The sequence below is a fragment of the Ochotona princeps genome, chromosome 20, assembly GCF_030435755.1.
Source record: "Ochotona princeps isolate mOchPri1 chromosome 20, mOchPri1.hap1, whole genome shotgun sequence".
NCBI classification, from domain to species: Eukaryota; Metazoa; Chordata; class Mammalia; order Lagomorpha; family Ochotonidae; genus Ochotona; species Ochotona princeps.
Window position 1 is genome coordinate 22,383,727 of NC_080851.1, and position 25,621 is coordinate 22,409,347.

General features: G+C 44.2%; 1 protein-coding gene across 2 annotated transcripts in view; it reads right to left on the bottom strand.

The window, feature by feature from the left end:
- Positions 1 to 474: 474 nt before the first annotated feature.
- Positions 475 to 25,621, bottom strand: part of BMPER (BMP binding endothelial regulator) — a 235,239-nt gene continuing 210,092 nt past the window's right edge. For both annotated transcript variants that reach the window (XM_058678067.1, XM_004582375.2), the window contains 2 exons: positions 11,712 to 11,842; positions 475 to 1,903 (listed from right to left, as the gene is read on the bottom strand). In XM_058678067.1, coding sequence (XP_058534050.1) covers positions 1,722 to 1,903; positions 11,712 to 11,842 — 313 coding nt within the window. In that variant the 3' untranslated portion in view covers positions 475 to 1,721. The remainder of the gene's footprint in view (positions 1,904 to 11,711; positions 11,843 to 25,621) is intronic.

A 25,621-nucleotide genomic window follows, 5' to 3' on the forward strand; every position in this document is an offset into this window, starting at 1 on the left:
CACATATACAAATGTGAGACCCCATAACACTTAAACAATGCAGGCAAGGTCAGACACCTAGAACCCAAAGCATTTTAATCAAACGCTTCCTTGCAAGTGCGGCACTTAAGCAGAAACCTGATTAGCACGAGCCCCAGATAGAGGGAGTGGCAAGAATGCATGAACCACAATGCCAAAGGGAAGCATCCATCCTGCTGCCCCGTCGGTCACTATTCCACTCTGCACTTTATGCAGTTTACTTAACAACTAGGGAGGAAGAAAGAAAAGGAGTACTTCAGCTGCTCTGAGTATATACGCACACAGAATACAATTGTCAAATAGGCAAAGGCAGCTGAAATTCTTTTTCTACTGTGTTCCAGGTTACAGGTTCAATAAATCATACATAAACAAAACTGGTGAAAATCAACTAGCTGAAGTAGTTATAGTTAATTTAAAAACTCTGACTTATAAAGAACATTTTGAAAGAGAAAATGCATTGTTTTAAATCATAAGCCCTTTATTAGCTACAATGCAGAACGTCCTGTTCAACATCAGTGGGTTTTGTTCTTGTTGGCATTTTCACGTATTCAACTGAAAACAAAAAGTCAGGAAAATCACATGGTGACTAATATTAAACTCAATAAATGAGAGCAAGTACATGGACCACTCTTTGGGCTGACATTACATTGACTGGTCAATCAAGGTTTTCTTCCTGCTTAACTGTGATGATCTATTTTTGGTCTCCAAATCACACTGCACAAGAATCCTCTGGAGATTTCTAAAGGAAAGGCTTTTTTCTTTTTTTTTTTTTTTTACATGATAATCACAAAATGTAGAGGGCCGAGATCAACTTACTGGACTTTCCCATTCCAAATTGCTCTGAAATTTAAAGAAATGGATATGTCTTCATATATTGTGCATCAGGTTCTCCAAATACCTCATGTGCAATAAAATTAACATGTCTCACACATGCACACCCACCCCTTAATCTCAATGCATGACACATAAGTGATCACATCCATCATACACACATACATAATTAGGAGACTCAGGGAAAATGCTAAGATGGCAAGAAATCACTAGATTCTTTGGTTATGTCTTAATGACATATATTTCTTGGCAACCAGCCAATTGGCTTTGGAAATAATATCAGACTATGACCCAGTAAAGTCTTACAGCCTGTCCCTTGCTTTGCATGCACCATTAGGGCCTGTCACCAGTCTCCCGCCATCTCAGGCATGCACTCCTTTCTTTGGAAACATGAAATGCCCCTAGATAAATGTACCCTTCTCCAGAGAAACACATTTCCCACTCAATTACAAATCCTGACTCAGAGCTAAAATTAATGCAGGCAGGCAATTGAGGGTTCTTAGAAAATTTCCTTTAAAATGACAAATGTGTGTGATGTGAAAGCCATCTAATAGGTCTGCATGCCGCCTTATTAAATTAAAAACACCTGGGGTATTTATACAACGTATCCAATGGCTGGCAGATTAGAATCCTAGAAATAATACATGTCTTATAGCAAAAAATATACATATAATAGTCCACCTATAGTTTATATAAATGATGAAATGTTTCTGAATATATCTATATATCTATATATATACACACACACACACACTGTCTCTGTGTGAGTGAATTTGCAGAATCAGGCACACAAATACTGCAGTCCTCCATTGGTGCTTCTACTTTAGTGTCAAGAACCTCGGGTTTCAAAGTCTTACGGACCAGGACAGAGGTCACCGCTGAGGACAGAGCACTGGCTTGATGCACCTTCCCTTGTGAAGAACCAAGTTGGCTGGACAGTGGCAGCCAGCAACGCAGGGCTTGTTGCAAGGACCAATCTCATTCCAGTTGTCACATGTCTTGACGCATCCTGGGCCACACGTATCATAAACTGCACCATGCTTGCATTGGGTGGCTGAAAAAAGGAAGAAACAGATGTGTGATGTGTTATTTCATCCTCAACCTGAAGCCATCGTTGCAAGCTCCTGACACGATACAGACCTCTCCTGGGCACGGGTTCAGATATGCACTTCGGCAACAGAATAAAAATGCTTAACATTCCTACAACACTCGGACCCAAAGGTCTCTAGAACTCCAGAACAAAAACATTAATACAAGCTTCTATTTCTAGACAAAAAACATCCAACAATTTTAAAGCTATGGAGAAATCTCTACACCTATTCAGTTAATAGGAACAGAATGCAAAACTAAACCCACAGAACTACAAGAAATAGAAATGCTTTGTGCACCTGCAGCAGTATTTAAATACATGAAATTACAAAACACAGGAAAAACACATCTACTGAGGATTTTGAAAATGTGTGACATGTTTTAATCAAAATGATCATCTGTTGAAGGAGTCCATATGAGGCAAGTCAGAATTAGTGCGGAAGAGCCAGGAAAAACAAAACAAACAAAACAAAACAAAACAAAAAAAATAAGCAAATGGGTGGCCAAGGGGAGGGTAGTATCTGGGTTGACTGGCTAGAGAAAACGATGACAATGATTAGGCAAGCCACAAATAATTCTTGCATCCTTGTTAACTTAGGGCTAAAATAATTTTGATGAAAGTTCCTAAAAATTCATGAAAATATTTCTTAGAATACAATAACACAAATGCTCTGAAAGTTTTGTGATACACAGATTTTTCCACCTTAGTTATGCCCAGTGGTTCCTTCTCATGCATACAAACTCTGACACAGGTAGGGATTCAGAGAGGCACTTTCCACAAGCACCAATGGCAATTCATGCTTCTACTGAATTTGCTCCAAATAGAAGCTACTAAGAGTGGAGGATCAGTAAGAGCTTAACACACCTCTGCTGCTATTTGTGCAGCTTACAGAATATCTGTATTCATATTATATTGAGAATAATGCCATAATAAACACTTAAATGCATATTTAGTTACCACAGAATGTGTTTGACCAATTTTTTTTACTAACAATACATTAATACTAAGCATAAAATCAATTCTATGAAGGTATCTCAAAAACTATTACTGTTGCTTTAAACAAATGAGAAAAGAGGAATCCAGTCTGAAGAGTATTCAACTACTTCTCATAAATTTCTGCTTTTTGGTAGAAAATTGTCAAGGAGAAAAAGAATTGGAAAATTATAGGTTTGAGGCATTTAATAAAATAGGAAAGTTTTCGTGAACCCAGATTTTGGATCGCTACATGCTGAACTAGCTGCCTGCACTCCTTTTCCAGGTGTGAACTGACTCTCCGTCTGGTTCAAACTGCAGCTCCCCAGCTTTTCCCAACCATTTGTCAATGTCCCCCACTTCCCAAAATTGCCTAACAGTACCCACACCCCCTTTCTTACCTATCAGGTAGTATAACTCTCATTAGTATCAATCATAACTTCTGACAAGCAAATGACACATTTATCATCCCCTGCAACTTTTAGCTTTTAATATGGTTGGGCACTATTGCATAAAAACCTTGGAGGAAATATTCAAAGCTGCTTTTACTTGCATTTTTACTGAATCATAATTCTAAGTAGCCACAAGTAATATAATTTTATGTGTTCTCAACTAGGTTTACTTCATTCTGGGTCAACAAACTGAGCTATAAGACATCAAGAATTCTGAAAAAAACTGTGTACATTACACTTACGACACTAAGACTTTTTTGTTAAGGAAATAAGGCCTTTCAAAGTAATTGATGTACTTTCATCAGTAGGTGTGTACCTGGTTCCCAACACACGCAACTGATGATTCACAAAAATTCCTTCTCTGTAGTACTGCACTTCCTAACATTACCTCCACAACACAACTTCAGCAGGATGTCTAAGAGCTATTCACGATGTAATTTTATCCTTCAGGCTTCAAGGGAACCTTCGATAGCCAAGTCATTCCTAAAGATTTGTACACCTTCATCTAGTATAATTTTCTAGCTTGATGAGTGCCGCACCATTCATCTCCCACTCTGCCCATTTAAATGCAGTTCCTGAATTCTGTCCCTACCTCTCAGCAACAGATGGGAGGTTGCTTGACTGTAGACTTAGAATATACCTGCTAACTGCCTCCATTACTGCATTTACAACACAAAATCATATCATCAGTTTCCTTCATTTTTTTTTTCTACCATCCCAACTAAAATAAACTGAGACTGTTCTATTTCTTCTATTTCTTTGTTCTCAGTAGTGGCATGACGTTTAACATGCAGCAGATACTGAAAAGGACTACTGGGTGATTCACTAGATGGATAACTGGGGCAGGGGGAAGAGGAGGAACATCACCTAATTCTTACTTTAAGTCTTTCAACTGATGCTTCACAGAGATAATCTCATGGCTTTTTATTCAAAGCTCTTTGAGTGACTAACAGAAGACTTAGACATTGCACATGCCTAATGATTTTTGGTCTGTCTGGCTGGGCATCATACCAACGCCTAATAATTGCACCCGTGTTTTGTGATGATTCTGCAGACCAATGACGATCAAAGCTGGGGTCAGAATCCCCAATCAGATGCCCCAATCCCTCTCGAAACCAAGTAAAATAAAACTTCTGAGGGTGGCACTAGGATATCTGTCATGGCTAAATAGAAATCTTACCCCTTCCTCCTTGTCCCGTAGCAGTGATCCTAACTGGCAGTGGGATTGAGATTGGGTCCATACACAGCATAGCTCTCACATTCATGCTTCAGTATTTGCAGAGATTCATTCCTTTTTAGCGAATGGGGCAACTGAGAGTCACAGAGTACACAATGTAAATTCCTATCATTTCCGGTCATTTTTGACTACTCTCTCAGCCCCAGATTACCCCGGTGCTAGCTTAGGTCATCTGCATAAGCCTTCTTAGCTCTCTCCTTCTCATCTAAACCCTCTCTTCATCTGCCCTTGTTGTTATCTGCTTCCTCTCGGCCAAGCACCTGCTCTACTACTTGTTCTTTTACTTGTACATTAATTTTCTTCCTTCTTTGTTGTGCAAATAGCATTCTCTAAGCTATCAGAATTATTCTTCCCGATGTCTCCAACTTTCCTAGAAAAGCTGTCGTTTTACCCCATTCTTCCTTCACCCATGAAATCTGATTTCAGTCTTTCTTGCACCCCTACACACACACACTCACACACACACTCACACACACACACACATTACTGAAGTCATTCCCTCTACAGTTTTCACTAATGATAATGTATCCACTGGCATGTCAGAAACTCCCAATCTCTTGAAGACCACTATCTGGAGAATCTAAAGTCTTTCCTTCCATTTTCACTATGACACTGGACAATTCTGGCTCTTCACTGACTCCTGCAAAAATCCCCTCTCTCTTGGGTTGTTTTGCTGATCCCTGACATGAAATGTTTGCATGACTCCTGGATAATTTGACATCATGTTCCTTCCTTCCTTCTCCTCTTCTCTTCCCTCCCTCCATCTTTTTTCCTTTTAATTCTCTCTCTCTCCTCTCTCTCTCTCATTCTCCATCCCTTCCTTATTTCCCTACCTCCTCCCTTCCTTTTACTTTTGACCAATCCCAACCTGACTCTTCGCTCAATCTGTTCACTTTGTTTCTTAATTAGAATGTCATATCCTTCAAGACATTTCCCAGATGTCCCCAGGATGTCCTTCCCTCCCCAACATCACAGGGTACTTTTCAAGTTGTAGCTATCTATCTGTTTATGTGTTGAAATCCCCCAGGTGCAGTTCTTAGAGTCACTCGTGAGTCCCCTGACATTATTTTAAAAGACACCAACTCCTTGACTCCATCCCTGCATCTGCAGTGGAACCTGTGTCACTGTAGACTTTCTGTGCTCTAGGGGGTCACTATGGCCAGCACCTCCAGTTAAAGAAGAAACTCCTGAAACTTGGGTTCCTGTGGGCCAAGCACAGAAGACCAGCTCAATAAATGCCTATCGGAGGATGATGTAATGACATGTAATCCATCATTTCATTTCCTGGTATGAATTCCAGTTGGCTGGTCTCAACTTCATTTTCCATCCTGTTGCTTCCAGAATGCCTCTTTCAATTCAACTCACCCTCTAGACACTGGGCTCCCCTTCAAATCTTTCTAGGATCCCTTCTAGTATGAAAACCTCTGAGCAGAAGTCCTTCTTTCACCCTGTATTCCTTCTTATCCTTCGACACTCTGAATACATAAACTCTCAACCTTCTCCTTTCTCTGATCCCTCAGTTCCTTCTTCTAGTGCTATCATCTGTAGCATCTGACCTTTTGTCTGTTAAGCACTCACTTGTCCCTCACATTCTGTGGGCAGAAAGTAGACTACAGAAAATGAAGTACCACTAGGAAGAGCCAATCTCTCCAGCATTCTTGTTCATCATATAAATATCAGCTCAACTCTAATTCAAGAAACCTCTAATGAGCACCTACTGTAGACATGGTAGTCTTCTAAGTTGAAGAAAATGAAATATGAGTGAAAGAGTGGCTCTGCTCTCCCATAGGAGATTGGGCTTCCAGTAAAATAAGGGAAACTGACATGCAAACATGTTCATAATAAAATGAAGATATATTAGACAGATCCCAAGTCTTAGAAGGTGAGTGGAAATCGGTCAGATTGACACTGCAGGAAGGCCTTTTCAGGCAGAGTAACAGGACTGCAGTTTCACCAGGGAATGTAGGAATTCTGACTTGGGAAGTGGATAGCAGCATGGAATTTGAGAAGGGGAGTGGCTGGAGAATGAGAAACAGAAGCAGGCAGAACTTATAATCGACATGACATCACAAGGTGCTTTATTTCAGTGGCAGAGAGATGGAGCAACAGCAGACAGAAGAGAGAGAGCGAGAGCGAGAGAGTGCTCCTATCCACTAACTCACCTTCCAAATGCTTACGATGGTTATGGCTGAGATCAGCTGATATCAGAGATGCTGACCCATTTCAGGGCTCCTATACACATGGCAGGGATGCTCTCACTGAATCCATTACCTGTTGCCTTCCAGTGTGTGCGAATTCTGAGTGCAAGCAGGATTCAAACCACCACAATTCAATATGTCACGTGGGTATCCTTAACTGGAGTCTAGCTGTCCATCTCTGATAAAAATTTCCCTTGATTTTATACAAAATCCAGGTGAATTAATAGATTTGAGCCCTCTTTTTCTCTCTGTGAACCCCAAACTTATAAAAGGAAAGATAATTTTAAAACACAAATGTGATTCAATGTGTATTTTAAAAGTATTCATTTATCTCAATATTTTAACAAAAACTGGAGGGCAGGCATTTTGCACAAAGCTTAACCCACCCTAGAGATGACAATATCCCCTATCAGAGGGCTTGGAACCTGGTACCAGCTCCACTTCCTATTGCAGCATCAAGTGATGGCAGACTACGTCCTGGACTCCTGGCGTCTGTTTGGCCCAACCCTGGCGTTTGTGGAAGCGAACCAGTGAATGGAAGAGCTCTCTCTGTTGTTGTTTCTATTCCTTTTAAATAAATGAAAATTAAGATTTTTTTAAAATCAGGAAATTATTGATGTGATTGGTGTTAGCATGCATTTCTTCTCAAAGGGGCATTCAAATATAGATAATACATAGAGGTTTATGTGATTACTTTAGGAATATGCTGAGATACCATGGATCTGGGATGTCTGGAAGCCAACAATGGCTGTAACCCGCCCCCTGCCTCCACTGTGAGGTTAAAAATCATTGTATTTGACTTTATCTCCTGAACTTTCGCAGGAAGCATTTGGTCAGCCAAAGACCAGCACAGTGCATATCATTACGGCAGAGTTGCTGCAGGAAAGGAGCCAGAATCATAGGAGGTTTGTGGAGCCGAACAGGGAGGATGAAATCTGCTTGCACGGCCCAGAAGACCATCCGTTAAGCTGCAGAAAAAACATGCACACCCGCTTTGCCAGCACTTTTTTTTAACCTTTATAAAATGTTATTACTGAATGTGCAGTGACAATTAGTGTCGCTTACAGGCAAGTGGCAAAAATTCTGCTAAGGATGGCAGAGTGTGACACAGAAAATGAGATCAAAACAAATTTAGAGTCGGAAGGGGTCAAATAATGGCTACCGGAGGTATGGGATGAATGAATAGAAATTAGGAAGTCACTATGGCTAACGAAGGTCAACACAGATACTTGGATGAACTGGTTGATACTTATGTATGTAGGTAAGCAAATACGCTCTCGCTTTTACATGTTCTATTAATGATAAAGAACCGAGGTTATAATGAAAACTCACCTGGGTTCCGCTCTCAGTACCCCTGGTGTCTAGCTCTATGACCTTCAGCAAATGACTTCACTCTTCCAAGCTATAATGTCCTTACAGGTAAGATGTAGGTAATAGAATGTTGCCATATAGATTACTATAGGCATTAAATAAGATAAAATAAAATAGAAAATGCTTGTATAGGCCTTGCGGGAAAGGAGATACTTAGCAAATAGTAAATAGCAATATAAATGGCTATTATTAAATTTTTATGTACCTTCACTATAGCCCTTAGCATACTATATTTTATTTAGTAATTCCCATGCTAAATTAGAGTTCCATTAGCCCTTCCTGACAGTCAGTAGGCATACACCGTGTCAGTAGTCATGACAGTGTTAAAGCCCAGGGTAGCCTTTAAAATGTCATTTTTTATTCAGACTTCCTTGCCTGGCTGGCTTCTTATTTGTTCAACTTCCAGGCCTTGTACTCTGGAAAATTTCTCTTCTGTGTCTTGCTTAAGTGGCCTTAAGTGCTGTCGAGAGTCAAAGGACCTTGGAACTAAAAACAAGAAGAAATGAGTATTCTTACAGTCTGCAATATTCTAGAGGAATCTGAAACGAATTTCCCAAGAGATGCTGCTTATTTCTAAATGTATTTCTCCATATAGCAACTGTCAGACTTGCAAGTGCATAATGTGTGTGTGTGTGGACGTGTGTGTGTGTGTGCATGTGTGGGTAAAACATTCCTCTCCAACTGCACCCTGATGAGGAGTTATACATCACCCAGATGGCCCCACTAATTTTGAGAGGTAAATGGTACCTTTCAGAAGCATTATTCCAGTTCCATTAGAAAAGTAATTTTAGCTCCAGAGATTGAGTCCCTGAAATGAGGATGCTGAAGTGAAAAATGTATAGTCTTCAAACACAATGTCTGCAGTGAGATGGTACCAAGTATAGCTGTGGGCCAGGAGGAGAAGCTTTGCATAGCTAGTATATAATACAATCTTTTTTTAAGATTTATTTATTTTATTACAAAGTCAGATACACAGAGAGGAGGAGAGACAGAGAGGAAGATCTTCCGTCCGATGATTCACCCCCCAAGCAGCTGCAACAGCCAGTGCTGTGCCAGTCCGAAGCCGGGAATCTGGAACCTCTTCCGGGTGTCCCACGCAGGTGCAGGGTCCCAAGGCTTTGGGCCGTCCTCGACTGCTTTCCCAGGCCACAAGCAGGGAGCTGGATGGGAAGTGGAGCTGCCGGGATTAGAACCGGCGCCCATATGGGATCCCGGGGCTTTCAAGGCGAGGACTTTAGCTGCTAGGCCATGCCGCCAGGCCCTATAATACAACCTTAACTAGAGTGGCACCACAGCCAATAAAATGAATCGAATTCTACAGAGCCCTCCATTTCCCCAGTAGGGATGGACAAGTGCTGGACTATATTTATTTTATTCATTTTTTCTGGGATATTAATAAGAAGGAGAACTCAAAGAAGGGGAGGTAGGAATCTTTGGGATAGTTGGTAGGATTCATCCTCTCAAAAGCCTCACTGCCTCCTCCCCACGGCGGATGCAAGAAGATAGCAGCCAGCCATATGCCTCAGCTCTCAGCATCTGCAACCGCATCTTAATGTGATTTTTGACTGAATCAATACTCCTTTAGGAAGGCAGAACTGATAGGTATTCTTGCTGTGAAGAGTGATTCTGCTGTCAATATTAGCCTCGAGTTTGCAGAAGAGAGAGTAACGGGGAAGTTAGAGGGAGCTCAGAGGACCTGCGTGCTTTCCAAGGACACAGGCAGGTGACGGCACTTGGCAGGCACTGAGGAAGCCTTTACAAGCCCCAGGACCCAGCCTCCTGCTCCCTCAAGTCTACCCAAGTAAACACATGGACTAATTCAAAGGTTTAAGTCTGGCTGCAGGCTGGATTCACCCAGAAAGAACTGAAAGCTGTACAATACCATTTAAAGTGACATGTAGGTGTGGGAATCAAGTATAAGTTTCTGGGTGGATTTTTTAAGTTCTCAGAGTGATACCTAGGTCCAGCCCAGTTGATTTACTGGTATAAGAGAACACAATGTCTGAGCACTATGAACACAGCTTGATGACAATTCTTCTTCACTCTTCTATTTAGACGACCATATCTATCCTCACCAATGCAGGCATCTGGAGCCAGCGATGATTCAGACCACCTTTTTCTCTAGGGTCTCATATGAGCCTGTTAGGATCTGAGTGGCATATTGAAAACCCCAATTTCCTCACTTGAGGCAACTCTCGGCAAACCTGAACAATGTGATAAATGTGCAGCTATCTCACCTTCACACGTAAGCAGCAGCAACGACTATTTCCTCGGCATCTCCTATCAACTGGAGGTTCTTTGAGACGCTCCACATCTGCATTACAGATGCTTGCAACTCTTCATGAAATCCAAAAATATGCCTATAACCTGCCCCCTTCTCTCCACAGAAACGTCCACCCTCTCAGTGTGAGCCACCACTGGGTTTCACCGGGACCATGGCAGGAGCACTGCCTTCCATCTCGTCCCCTTCTAATCCATCCTCGCTATGATGCAGCGAAGGGGCTTGCTAACACCCCGATCGCGGCTTGCATTTCTCTTGGAACAGTGGCTAGCTTCCTCTCTGCAAAGCCCTGCCTGATCCAGCTTCCTTCTCCGGACCCACATTTTCCTTGCCTGCCAGGCTTAAGCCATGCAGGTGTCCATCCGTTGCGAATGTCTGTTATTTTCTTTCTGCCTTATGGCTACTAAACGCATTTCTTCCACACAACAATGCTTGTGCTGACTCGTAACCTTTCTCAGCTGAGCCGCAATCCCATCTCCTGGGTACGGACTCCCCTCTACACCCTTCCTAAATTGGCTCTTACCCCTTTCTATGGGTCTGTTATCACTCTTCTCTGTTCATCCCCTTCTCATAATTTTCAAGTTATTTATCGTGAAGTTTCTGCCTTCATCTCATTCTGCCTTTAGATGGCCAATGCCTCAGTTGCAGTGGCCTCAGTGCTTATAGTTATGAAAGAACCCACTGTGCCTAGCACAAGTCCACGTTGTAAAAAATATGTTTGGATGAACAAAGAAGACCATTTTAAGGATATTAAATAAACGAACTTATGTGAGGACAAAGAGTTACAAAAATTTCTCTCTTGAGGGAAAAAAAAAAAACATTCTGCTAAGATTTATACAATAATTTCTAAAAGGAAAGCGAGTCCAACCACGCTTATCCTGATAGTCTTAAATGGCTGCAATTATTGCAGATTTCCTTTGTGCCACACATTACTTGAGCCACAATCATGACTACCCATGTATGGAGTACATCCAGCTGGTAGCTTGAGGCTAAAAGGATTTTACAACAGTGGAAATGGTTCCATTGTTAGAATATGTTTGTTGCAAAGTTCTTCTGTTAAACGTGTCTGCCCTGTCCAATAGCAAGCCCTTGTGTTTTTATCAAGCTGCAACGCAGATGGCCAACAAAAGGATTTCCCTTCGGTCAGCTGGAATGTGGCTGATTCTGTCAGCATCGACAAGCCTGATTGGTGCCATTGATGCCTTGCCCTCAAGGACACTGGGTGAACTGCAGAGGGCTGGATGGCTTAGGACATCCTTACCTGCACAGTTCTGCTGAGGCTCCCAGTGGACTTTGATGCCCTCTCTCTGGCAGGCCCGGGTATATGCCAGAAACGACTCGCAGTAACAGTTCTTGTGGACTGGACATTCACACATGTCTGTGACACAGGACCTAGCAGACCCAAAAGAGAGAAAAGAACTTTAAAAATATTGACTCAAACACCCTGAAAGTAGCAGAGGATGGACCAAGTCCTTGGGTCCCTGCACCCATGTGGAAGACAAAGAAGCTCCTGGCTCCGGGCTTCCAACCAGACCAGTTCCAGCCAATGTGGACATTTGGGAAGTGAAGCAGTGGATGGAAGATTTCCTCTCTCTATCTACCCCTAACCTCTGAAACACTGCCTTTCAAATAAATAAATAATATTTTTTAAGTCTTTGGAAAAAAAGAATCTGGAACGTACTCACAAATTTCTCTTAGCCCTTCATTCAAACGTGCACACATGGGCAACAGAAACAAGCAGAGACTAAAGGGGAACAGATCTGGTGTCTAAATAGATTATTCCGTTACATTGACCAAGAGACTACTTTTAAATAATTAAAGTGGAGAAAGACAAAGAGAGAGATATTTATCTTCTATCCACTGGTTCACTGCCCTAATGGCTGTAACAGACAGGGCTGGGCCGGCAAAACAGGAGCAAAGGACTCTATCTGAGTGTCTCATGTGTGTGGCAGAAGCCCAAGTGCTTATGCCATCATCTGCTGTCTCCTGGGCACATTAGCAGGAAGCTGGATGGGAAGTGGAGCAGCTAAGATCTGAACCAATTTGGCATTCTAATAAGGATGGCGGACTTCATAAGCGGTGGTTTAACACTGTGTCAAAGGGCAGGCCCAACCAAAAATTCTTTCATAAGTGTTATTGCAGACACAACATACATTCCATAAAAACTGACTTATTTCCTCTCTGTAACAATTAAAGTTGCATTTCTTAATTATTGTACTTTTATTGCAGAAATTCTAGGAAATCACGCTTACCTGCAAATGCATTCAAGAACCAAACACCCAGTGTTAAGATTACATTGAGTGCTCTCTGGACTCACAGGGGAAGGCCACAAAAAGCTTGTCCTTCAAATGTCTGCTAAATGGGACCCGGCACAATAGCCTAGCACTAAAGTCCTCACCTTGAATGCAATGGGATCCCATATGGGTGTCAGTTCTAATCCCAGCGGCTCTGCTTCCTATCCAGCTCCCAGCTTGTGGCCTGGGAAAGCAGTCAAGGACAACCCAAAGCCTGGGGACCCTGCACCCACGTTGTAGACTTGAAAGAGGCTCCAGGCGCCAGGTTTCGGACTGGCTCAGCTCTGGCTGTTGCAGTCACTGGAGAGTGAATCAATGGACAGAAGATCTTCCTCTCTGTCTCTCCTCCTCTCTATATATATATACCTGGCTTTGCAATAAAATAAATAAATCTTTAAAAACAAGTCCTCTAAAGGTTCATATATAAAACCTCACCAATATAATTTCTTCTGCTGTCTCAATTTTCATTTCCAAATACCCACATCCAGCAAATTCATGCAAGGCTTCACAGTGCGACTTTTGGCTGTCCCAGGTCCTAATCTCTACTTCCCCAGTAGATCTGTCTCCCATCCTCTATGCTGACCTACTGGGGTGTGGTCTTTTTCTAATATTTTCAGTTTGCATGACTTGACATGGACAGAATGGCATCTAATAAGCCTGGTAAAATGACCACAATCACATGAAAAGCCGCTGGTCACGCGAAGAGAAAACGTGCCCTCCAATTTGAAAGAACCTCCCCTGTAATCCTGTCAGACTGCAATAAACAAATAAAATGTAATTTGGGCTGAAAGGATTGCTCATGATTGTTTTCCTTCTTCTTTTCTACTTTTTGTCATATGAAGCTATTTATAAAACAAACTATACACAGCTAAATCCAATTCATTGAGGCGATGGAGAGAAAATGTTTTGTTCACACATTTAATAATCACTGCATACATATGTTCTACTTCACCAAAGGACACACTGTCTCCACAAACACAACTGCAAAGATGGCTGCACTTCGAAATGAGGGAGGTGGGATTTTTAGACGATGTGGCATTCATAAGCAACATCAGAGGGAAGAATGATTGTCGAAGCCACTCTTGAACTTGACTTATTTTACAGGCTGAGAATATGTGTTTTGTCACAGAAGTCAAAAGTCTAAGATGTTATTTTCACTCATCAAGAGGATGATTTTTATACAAAATAAGTTCCATGGCATTTGAGAGAAGAAAGAAGTAAATATCCCCATGTTCAACTGGCAAATGCATAAAACTGAGCTCTTATAGGGAACGTTATACATAAACATTTTTGTGTAGACTGTCTTGTTTTGTCATGATCTGAATATCAGGTTGAATGCTGAATGGAACCTGAAGGCCCAAGTGGTAAAAGTTTGGCCACCAAAGTCTTACGTTAAGGTGAAATCTCCATCCAATAACAGTTGCCTGATCTTGGACTGCGAGCCTCCAAAATGATGAGCTAAAATACACTTCCTTCCTGAAGTTGTTATTCTTACGTATTCCACCGTAGTAATGAAATGCAACTCCTATTCCTTAACATCACACAGCAATGGGATGCAAAGCTACCATTACTGCCCCATTTGCAGATAGGGAACTTAGAGCTCGGAAATATTAACAACCTTCTCCAACATCAAATGGTTAGTAACAGATCCAGAATCTCACAACCAGGACTAGAGCTCAGTATTTTTATTTTCCCTATCTCTAAAACCACAGTCTTTCAAACTACATTAAAAAAATACCTCTAGAGAAATACCTGCCAATATTTCTGAACAGTTCAAAGAAAAGTTCTTACACTTTGACAGGGAAATTTTATATGTAAGGAAATACTAATGCTTGTACACCAAAGAGGTCAAATATTGGATTTTCATCTCTATTTGAAATGGTGGGGTAGGTCAGGCGAATGACCTACCACGGAGAGTCAGTTAAATGTGGGTGCTATATAGAGAGAAGTCCTCTATAGTCAACAGAATAATGTTTTGGAAATATATTTCAAAACGTTCAGGAGAGATTAATGGGGAGAAAAAGCAAGATAACAAAACTGTTTCAGTGTTGTGTAATCTCACATAGAGGAAAAAAAAAAAAACTAACTGAAAACAGATAAGCCAAAACAGTCAGGGTGTTCATCTCTGAGTAGGAGAGTCATGGCCCACTCTAGTTTCTTCTGCTCTGTATTTCATGAAATAAACATGTATCATTGTCTAAGAAGATAAACATCACTCTTTTTAAAAGAGAAGAATAGCATGGAGCATATTAACATTTGAATCAGAATTTAAGAATTATGGTAGGAAATAAAGAATGCAAGAAAATGAAAGCATTCCTTTACAGGTCTTAGTTATTAGATAATTCTCCTATTGAAATCTTTCCAATCTGTCTCTATTCAGCCGCCTGGCTCAGGGTCTGCGCTGACTTCACACTTCCACCTCGCTGGACTTTTGATGCTATCAACTTGATATTCAGACGGATGGAATAGATAATGGAGTAATTACACATGCCAATGTTGGTTACAAAAGAAATTTATTAACAGAAAAATCAGAGAATATTCAAATGCACTTCAAATTTCTGGGAGGGGTACAACAATTTTGTTCAACTATTCAGTGTATGTCCTAACCAACTAAATAATTCTGCAGGAGGAACACATCTTATAGCTGCCCATACTGGTGTCTCGGTTTTCAGTGACTTTCTGTCACCCAGTTCTGCTTGATGTTGAGTTGGCAGGCATCCATTGCTCTGGGAAAACACATGGCATTATACCGAGCTGTCCCTGCATAACCCCACAGGTAAAGGGCAGCTGCCTACCACGGGACTAAAAAGGTAACAAAGGGCTCAGGGCTGTGCAACGCCCTCAAAGCCTATTTTTTGGTGCAGGAGCTTTTTTTTTTCCCTTCAGAATATCTATGAATTGTTTTATGATTTATCTTCCCTAATCCTACATCTTCCCTAAAAGTAACAAGTGCAGGCAGCACTCCTGCTCTGTGTGTGGTTCGTACGCATTCTAAGTGCCTGGGGATCGGAGGGCATCCGAAGCTAGGGCAACACAGGGTGACCACTGTGCTGCAGTCCACCTCTGAAGCTCTTGGCCCCACACTAGCCGCTTCACTTCTCTCGGATTTATGTGTGGGTATTGCTTCAGTGACTCCTTGAAGGCTTTTTTAAAAATCCCTCACATCCCCTAGCACCATACTGACATGAAACAATCTGGTCATTTCCCGCACTGAAACCCAAATGATCCCATTCATCTACGAGACAGCCTTCACCATCTTCTCCCATCTAGTTACAACCACCGCCTCTTAAACGGCTCCCAAACAGCAGCCACTACCCACATTTAAACTGGCTTGTACACGAGTTACAATTAAGTAATACCACAAATTCCGAGTGTTCAGTGGCCACATGTTGTGTGGCCACCATGTTGAGTAGTCTCATTAAGAATATTGCCATTCGCACAGAATCTGGTACCAACCATGTGGCACCGTCACCCTCCAGAACACATTTCTATGCTCTTAGAGGGATTCAACGGTGTAGTCAGATTCAGAAAAAAGTTTACTCCTGTCTTCTGTCTACGCACCTATAAAGTTTAAGTTTCATGACATCAAATTCAAAGGGTGCTGACAATAGACTCCAGACTACTTTTCTAACTCCATCTCTCTTCTCTGTTCATTATTCTACTGAGTTATAAAGTCTCCTCAGTGTCAGGACTTCCTCCTGTCCTGCTATTCCTGCCCTAACGTACTGCTCTGTCTTTGCCACTGGAGAAGCTGATGTCTGTCCTTTATAACCCACAGGTACGTGTCCATGGGATCTTTATGGTTAGCCTTTCCTAATAGATCCCATGCCCATCCAAAATCTGTTATTGCAAAAAATCCTGGAGCTACAGCTTATTGCCTTCTTTCAGGGCATGTGGGCTATGTTCGATTACTCTAGCATTAGACAGTAACTTTAATGTGTATATCAATGAGTATCTAGCTAATCATCAAAAGAGTTGATGCCAGAAGCTCAGGACATCTGGTTCCCAGATCAAGCCAGTTACTAGAACTCCTGGCTTACACCATGGTTTTCTGAAGGTAGTGCAGAGGGTTGCTGGTAGCTAACACATCTACCTGTGACACAGAGGGACTCACCAATGTGGGACAGAAGTAGCCCCTTGTGCCAGAGAAAGCAGACCATGGATGAAAATGGCCTGATGTCCGTAGGTGAGCTTCCACTTGGTTGGACAGTTGCACAGTGATATGTGAAGAGATACTTGAATTTCACTCATCCCTGCCTCCTGACTTACTGCCTAACATAGCTATGGCCAAGAGGGCTACTGGCCACAGAAACCTCTGAGCCTAGCTGCTTGCATATCAACTTTGCTTGCTGTCATTTCCATTTGCAACTTCTCACACTCCTCTCCTGTCTACCAGGGGAGTGTTTTTTTTTTTCTTTTACCATTTAATGACTGTGAGAAAAAGGATGTGATGAGAGAACTCTGCTATAATGACACATTTCCAGAAAAGCACATATTCAGTTTTGTAAGAACAACCTATAGTTTTTTGTGTTATTAAAAAGACAAGCCTCCAATACTGCTAACATCCAAATACCAAATGTATCTACACTTCCTAGGAATGGCACAGCCAAGGGGTCTCCCTCTGCTTTCTCTGAGGCTGATCACTCCCAGCTTGAATTGCATAGAAGCAAACGAAGGCACAGCCAAGGTAACAAGGTCCTTATTAGGGGCAGACATGGTTAAACCTTGGTTCAGGTGCCTGTTTCCCACATGAGTGTCAGCTCTGACTCCTGACTCCCACTTCCTGCTAATGCAGTCTGAGAAATAGTGGCGAGGGTTCAAGTTGCATTGATTCATGCCACCCACGTGGGGGATCTAGATTAAGATCCTGGCTCCTGGCTTGACTAAACCTGAACTGGATACTGCTGATACAGGTATGGAGAGAACCAGCAGATGGAAACTCTCTCTCTTCCCTCTCCACGCCCCGCCCCTTCTCTGTCATTCTCCGCCTCTCTCAAATAAATACATAAAACTACTTCCTACAGAATCACATTGTACCTTCAGAAAAGCCTCCAAGTAGGAGCTACCTCTGTTGTTCTTCGCAGTACTAAACAGAAACCTTCACAATTCACCCTCATTCATCATGGAACAGGTATGGGGGTGGAAAACAGCTTTCTTTCAGAAAATGGACCCCAGGATTGACTACGCTAATCCATGCATGTTTCATTGAGCTGTTGGGAATGGACAAGGGCAGCTGTGCAGCCAGGAACAAGGAGGTCCCGTAGCTCCCTCTAGATCCTTCCTGAGGCACCACCAATGCAACGGTCTTCTCTGGATTAAATCCTGCTGGAACTATTCCTGGTTCTGTGACTGCTTGAGGTTGCCAAGCTGAGGCAATTGCCACTAGCTTGTCCATTTCACGAATGTGAGCTGGGGAGACGGGGTGGAAGGATCCTGGGAATGGGAGGTCATGGGGCACTGACACCACGTATGCCAGTCCAGCTTCACTGAATTCCATCCCCTTGAGCCCACTCCCGAGGGAAAAGAAGGAATGCACAGGACTCAGCTCGCTCTGGGCACTAAGTGATGCAGAGAGTTGAGCAGAGGTACACCCCACCTTGGAAGGGGAGATTGTACAGACAGCTCAAACGGCACAGGAGCTGCTATGAGCATCAAGCCAGGACTCCACTGGGTGTGGCAGCCACGGGTGGGCACAGACTTCTCTGCAGAAACACCTGAGCTGATCTTAAGAGATTATTTTCACTCCTTGGAGAAGAAGGGAAAGGAGAGTTCAAGACAAGAGAGGAGTCATAGTCAGGACACAGGGTCTCCAAATCATCGCATCTGAGCTTCAGTGGTCACGTGATCAGTGCCCATGCCAGCGTAAAATGCGGTCACATGGACGGAGTAAAAAGAGGCTATGGACGGTCACATGGCCTTTTCCTGAAGACCTTGGGGGCCAGGGAGCTCAGCCCCCTGTACAGCAGCCTGGCAGCTGCTTTCCTTCCAAGGACCCTCCCCCACCAAGCTGCATCCCAAACTGTGAACCTAGAGCCCGCACTGTCAACATGCTCCTGCCTGTGACAGCTGCTCAATTATCTCCCCGAGCACCCCTGCTCAGCCCTGTGATTCGTCTCCTGTCCTTTGGGGGCCTCCCCTCCCTGTGACCTGCTCTCCTCCCCCCTTGACAAGAACACGGACCTCACAGGCAAATCAGCAAGGAAAGACACTCTACCGGACCGTTCTGATCCTTCCCAGGAAGCCTCCTCTGTCCCTGCCTGTCTTCCACATTGCCGGCTCAGCTCCACTTGCAACATTTTTACCTAATGTAGACACTCTCCAGATATCAAACGGTTATTGATTTTTTTTCTTCTTTTAAGATTTTCCTAACATTCTCCAGAAGGTGAGAGATGCCAGCAGAACTGCCGGTCCCAGTACAACAGATGAGTTCTGCAAATGGTCATTAGCCCCTGACCCTCTTCTAAAACTCTGGGCTATTTCTGTGGAATAATGAAGGCAGCTGTGGTCACAGAGACCTGCATTTAGAAAGCAACGCTGCTCAAAGATTCTCCGCAGGTGCCGTTTTCCAAAGAAGGCCCTCGGACTTGCTCTTAGTAGAGTTGTGTGGTCACCAGTGATGAAAACACCCATCAAGCATGTTCTGGAATCTGAAGGATTTCCCCCTCCCTCCTGCTGCCTGGACGGGGCTGTGTGCCAGTCCACAGATGCAGAAGTTGGTCTCCAGGCCTGAGGTTGAGTTCTTAGAGCTGAGGGAGGTATGCGCACCACTCTGTATCTTCCATGCCGGGGCCTTGAAATGGGTCAAATCAAAGACTATACAGGTTGAGTATGTCCCTTCTCCAAAATACTAGGGACTAGAGGTGTTTTGGATTTGGGGTGCCTTCAGAAATGTTCATTATTCCTACATATAGATAATGAGATAACTTGGGAGGTCACCCCAAGTCTACGCATGAAACTGATTTCTATTTCAGATAGATCTCATATACCTGCAGGTAACTTGATAACAGCAGTTAGATTGCAGCCCATCACATGAGGTCATTTTCCACGCACGCCATCAAATCAGCCTGGAGCAATTGGGGCTTGGGATTTTCAGATTAGAGATCTCCAACCTGCCCTGCCCTGTAGCCAGGAACGCAATTAGAAGCCCTCCTCTCTTGGGAAGATGAACAATCCTTGCTGATGTATGAAACGTCGACGTCGCAGAGGACAAAACTGACCATGATTAATAGAGATTTGCTGAGACATCACTCTTCCTGGAGACAGACAACTCATCATTGCAGTCTGGGCGGCAGATCTTGCTGAAAGATGGTCTCACCGCCTATGGGAGAGAAGAAGCCTGTGCACTACCGCCCTCTAGTGTCTGAGATTTGTTACAGCAGCACGTATCTGTAATTCTTCCAGCAAGTGCTCCTAAATCAGACTACTACTTGCTTTTTTAGGAGGTTAATTAAAAAAAAAAAAAAAAAAAAGATGGCAAGGGATGTGAAAATGGCTGCTTGGCAGAAAATCAATCTCTTTTCTCTTAAATGCATGCTCCATTCATCACTGTCACCCTTCCTGTGAAACAATTGTAAGGCCAGCCAACTGAACCCTTGAACAGTGCCTGGAGCCTGGCCCCAGCGCTTGCCAGGAGGACGAAGCATGGAGCCCCCTCCTGCGGTGGGAAGGAGCCCCGACGGCAGCTTCCTCGTTAAAAAAAAAAATCTTATTTTACTTACACATTGCAGTGAACCTCATGTAATTTTGTTCTTAAAAACAACCTCAAGTACAAGAGTATCAGATCTCTATCATTTAAACCGGAGTGATACAGAAAAATTTAAACTGTTGGTTCTCTTCACACAGGACACTTCTGGTCACCGATACGTGTGGAAAAAAATTTTTTTCCACCAGGCACGAATTCTCCAGGGGGATCCCAAGCAAGGGTGTGATTAAATTGCTGGCATGCTTACAGAACTCTCGGGGAAAGGCCATCCTTCACTCAGGTTTGCTGGTTTATTACAAAGAATATTGCAGAGGCACTGAAGAAAGGTCAGATGGCAGGATGCAAAGGCCAAGGTCTGGGGGCGGGGTGCAGGATAAGCCTAAGCAGGTAACACAACCAGGGCTGAAGCGGGGCCAGTGTGCAGCCAGCTGATGTGCAGTTGTGTTTTTACATGTGGCTGCCTTTTAACTCCCCACATGTGCAGTGCAGCTCCCATAGCCCAGCACGAGTCCTAACACTAGGACATCCACGTCTAGAAAGGTTCTCTAGAAATCAGGGAGCTGCTTAGGCAGCACATCGCAGAATCTCCTCTTTGCACACCCCTTCTCACCACATCTGGACCTCTAACAGAGACAGATACATTTTTAAAGTCATCCCATTCCATTCATGGGGCCTACTCTCTCTAGCTACCACACTGGATACTGTGGGGAATACAGAAAGAAAGAAGAACCTGATTTTGGCTCCAGGACCTTCCTGGTACACTGCGGACAGAAGGCAGCTCAAAGCCGGGCCAGGCAACAAGGAGTCCCGGTGCAACACTTCAAGGGACACTACCTCTCAGAGCTCATGTGCACATAGGCATGGCATTTGAGAGCAGGTGCTCCTAGATTTTGCTCTAAGAGCACCGTGGACATTTCTAGAGCCTGGAGGAACACCTGCCCAAGAGTCTCCAGAGCAGGATCTGTTGGGAGAAGCAGCACACACGGATTAAAATCCAGCTTTGCACGATGAGACACAGTATGTTCCCTCTCTGCATCCTCCTTTCATTGTCTATTGGGAAAAGCAGTTAAACAACATAGTATTGTCCCGCCCTCATAACAAATCTCTGACAGGCAGGTGGAAACGAATCTACACCAGCAAAGGAAATGAAGGCTGTGAGACTACACAGGGAAGAAATTACGGTTGCACAACTCCCTCCCAGCTGCAGAGGAAGCACCCAGAAAAGAGAATTAGGTGTGTCCATTTTGTCACTCCTGACGGACGTTCTCCCAGACACCATTCTCTCGGGTACCCTGGCCCAGCAGAATCTCAGTGTAATCTGGCCATTTGTGCATCAGCAATGCCAGCAGGCATCTGCCTGGTGCAGCTGCAGCAGCTGCTTCCCCGGGGCAGAAACTGGGAATGAACACTCAGAAAGGGCTGTGAAGAAATCTGAGAGCAGAGCATCCAACATCTGGAAGCCACACCCCAGCCACACGCAGCAGCCACCAACAGCCCGCTGCTTCAAAGAGCTGGTCCTTCCAGAGGCCTTTTGCACATTAGATGGTGGACGGTTGCCAAGCCCCACAAACGGGCAGAGGCACAAATCCTGCACGGCGTGTATTAATAAAAGGGCGGCAGCAGAGGCTGTCCCTGGAGAATGTGGTGTGGTGGTGAACAGTTCAGATGCTGGGGCCTTTCATCAAGCATCTGCTATGCCTTCTGGCTCCACCACCAACCGGCACTCAGATCCAGCAACTGTACTGGGCAGGATGAGCCCTGAGCCACACTTGATGCCCTGAGCCAACCTGGGAGATACCCAAAGAACTTGGTGTACTGCACCTAACCCAAGGGCCACTCACCCTTAGAGGCCCAGTTCAGCCCATCTTAGGCTCATTTTTCAAATCATAGACAAGTACCTTAGTGACCAGACATTCCCCAAAGTCAAATAACAAACCCTACAGCCCCAATCTCCTAGGCCAGCCTCCCCAACCTTCGCTGGAATGACAGTACCCTCAGATCAGTCCCATGGGGACGGAAGGTGAGGTTTCCTTTCTATGAGCAACAGAGAAGAACATCGCATTAGAGACCTTAGAACGTTCATCCAAGACATCAAGCAGTTATTTTTGAACATCACACTGTTAGCAAGTGACAAAGTTAGTGGTCAATGCTGGAACTGGGCTCCTTCCCTCACAGCACGTTGCTTGCTGGATGCACCATGTGCTGCTACTCCGACCTATAGAATGTCTCCCACTCCCCTTCCCTAGTTAAAATCACTCCTCCTTCAACAGGCATTCAGTAGCTTTCACAGGGGCTGTGCCTGAAGTCCCCAAACCAGAGGAACGTTGCTCTGAAACAATCTCCTGGTCATCTCGTGTGGCTCTGGTCACAGCCTGCGAGTGTGTCCTAAGTGACCAAGCCCTGACTTGCTCTACTGCCCTGCGCTCGGGCCTGGGCAGGCTTTGCTTCCCAGCACACTCACAGCTTCACTGTGATGCTTGGGCCGGAGAAGATGCTCAAATCCTCCTTCAAATAGAATGTGCTATTTATACATGTGTATACATACAGTTAAGTCCAAAGGAAGGAACTACTTAGATGATAATGAGAATCACATGGTTCAACTGTCTGTGCATTTCAAGGGAGGGAAATGTGTATTCCCTAGATTTGAACTCTTCCTGATAGAAACAAGGTCTGAAAACGTGATGGACATGGAGAATGGGTGTGGTGACCTTAGCAGGAATACTTTCCTGAGAATGGCAAGAACAGGAATCACCCGGAAGTATCAGAAGGTGGGAACTAAAGAAGGCATCGAGTAAAGACTAGGCCTTTAGTAGGATGGTGGCCGCAGGAGATAAATGGGAGATAATTAACAGAGAAGCTGGGAGAAAGGAAGAGAGAGAAAAGGAGACAGGGAACAGGGAGAAGGAGGGAGAGAGAAACAGAGGGGGCAGGTAGAAATAGAAGGACAGAGAGAGAAAGAGACGGGGAAGGGAGGGAGGGAGGGGAGAAGGGTGGGGAGAGGGAGGGAGATATGGAGGGAGAGGTGGGACAAAGAGAGAAGGGGAGGGAGGGAGTGAGGAGGAGAGACTCAAGGAAGGGAGGAGGTGGGAGGGGGGACATAAACAAAGGGAGGGGAGAGGGCAGGAAAGAGACAGGGAGAGAGAAGTGCGAGAGAGAACAGGAGAGGAAGAGAGAGATCAATTCTCAGTGTTTTGGACCCAGTGGAGAAAAGCTCGAGAGCAGGGCTGGAAGCTAGACGGAGCGAGCCGAGCCGTTAGGTGCAGTCAAGTCATGAAGATGACGGCAAGAACTGCCTCAAACACACAGGAAAGGCGGGCCTTCCTAGGCTCTCACGGTCTGTAACAGTTACACTCTTGTGAAAATCCCTAAGACACAGCAGGGGGGAGGTAAAAATCAAGACTAACTTCTAGGTCAGCAGCTGAGGAGGGAAGTCTAGCCAAAAAGGGGATGGAATTGAATGAAGTTTGCAAATGGTACCTCCAAGGGTCCATTGCAATAGCCTAGCAGCTAAAATCCTCACCTTGCATACACTGGGATCCCATGTGGGTGCCGGTTTGTATCCCGGCTGCTCCACTTCCCACCCAGCTTCCTGCCTGTGGCCTGGGAAAGCAGTACCAGATGGCCTGAAGCTTTGGGACCCTGCACCTGCGTGAGAGACCTGGAAGAAGCTCCTGGCTTCGGGTCAACTCAGCTTTAGCCGTTGCAGCCACTTCAGGAGTGGACCAGCGGATGGAGGATCTTTGTATCTCCTTCTTTCTGTAAATCTTTTATTTTTTAAATCATATTTCCAGGTGAGGGAGGACTGGAGACCAGGGGTAAGACCAAAGGTGCTGTGGAAGCAGGTCCTGTGCACTTAGGAACTCAGGGCAAACGGACTGACACCAACCTTAGGCAAAGTCCTTCTCTGGCAGAAATTGAGGCCTGGAGTCATTGGTTTGGCTGTGAGGGGAAGGTGCAAAGCATTTTCTAGCCCTCTGGTTACTGGTGGTACACATTTTCCCATTGTGGAGGACCTGATGTTTAGAAACCACTTTTGAAGGCAGAATGATCACGAGGCAGCCTTCACAGATGTCTTCTTCCTAAATCTTCCAAAGCTCCCACTCTCCAGCAGGCCCTAACAGCGCTGATCGCGGCCACCCGCCTCGGTTTATGAGCGTAAGTGTTCAAAAGCCCTACACCAGGCTGGATGACTCAATAAACCATAGCAGAATTATAGAATCATCGAGTCTTAAAAGACCCAGGGAACATCTAGTCTCTGCAGGAATCTCTTTTATAACACTCATGACAGATGGGCATACATCTGCATTGTGTCTGTGATAGACGCTCAATAGCTTTTTAGGAATCACATCCCTGTTTTAGACAATTACAGCGTCCATCTTTCAGGAAGTTTCCCTATATATTACATGGAGATGTGTTCTGTAACTTCCATCCATTTGTTCAGACTCTGCCTTCTGTTACATTGTGAAATTATCCTACTCTATTTCAGCTTCCATACAACATCCTCTTCAAATCTATTACATAAGATAAAAGTGTTCCACTTAGAAGTTAAACTTCTGGAGGGATTCCAGAAGTATCCCTATCAAGTCCCCCCCCCCATTTTTTCCAACTTCCTGTACTTTTATTTCCTTTATATCCAGCAACTAAAGGATGTTCCATCTAAGCATAAACTTTCTTTCCCTTTATTTATTCTTTTAACAAATCTACCGAGCAAGGCACTGCGACTGCCTCCAAGGCCAGGGCAAACATGGGTGAGGGAGGGTTCCCATGCGACATGACACAATGTGCTGAAATCAACTGTAAAGACAGGAGGCCAGCCGTGTGTTAAACAGGGATGGGTTGTTTTTGAGAGAGTTCGAGGAAACCAGGGTATCATTCCGGCCTGGAGAGTTGGACATGAGCATGGATCATCTGAACTGTGTCCAAAAGCATGTTTACCCAGGCACAAGGGAAGAGAAACCTTTCAGGAAAATCGGTCCCTGAGATACACATTTTCTGGCAACACTGTATATTCCATTTGGCAAATTCATTAACATAGAGAAGGGGATAGAAGTCATGGGAAGGAAAAGCAAGCTGAGCTCAGACAAGGGGCTTTAAAACATCCATGGAGGATTGGTGACGTGGTGTAGCGGGTAGATCCGCCACCTGCAGCACTGGCATCCCATATGGGCTCCGGTT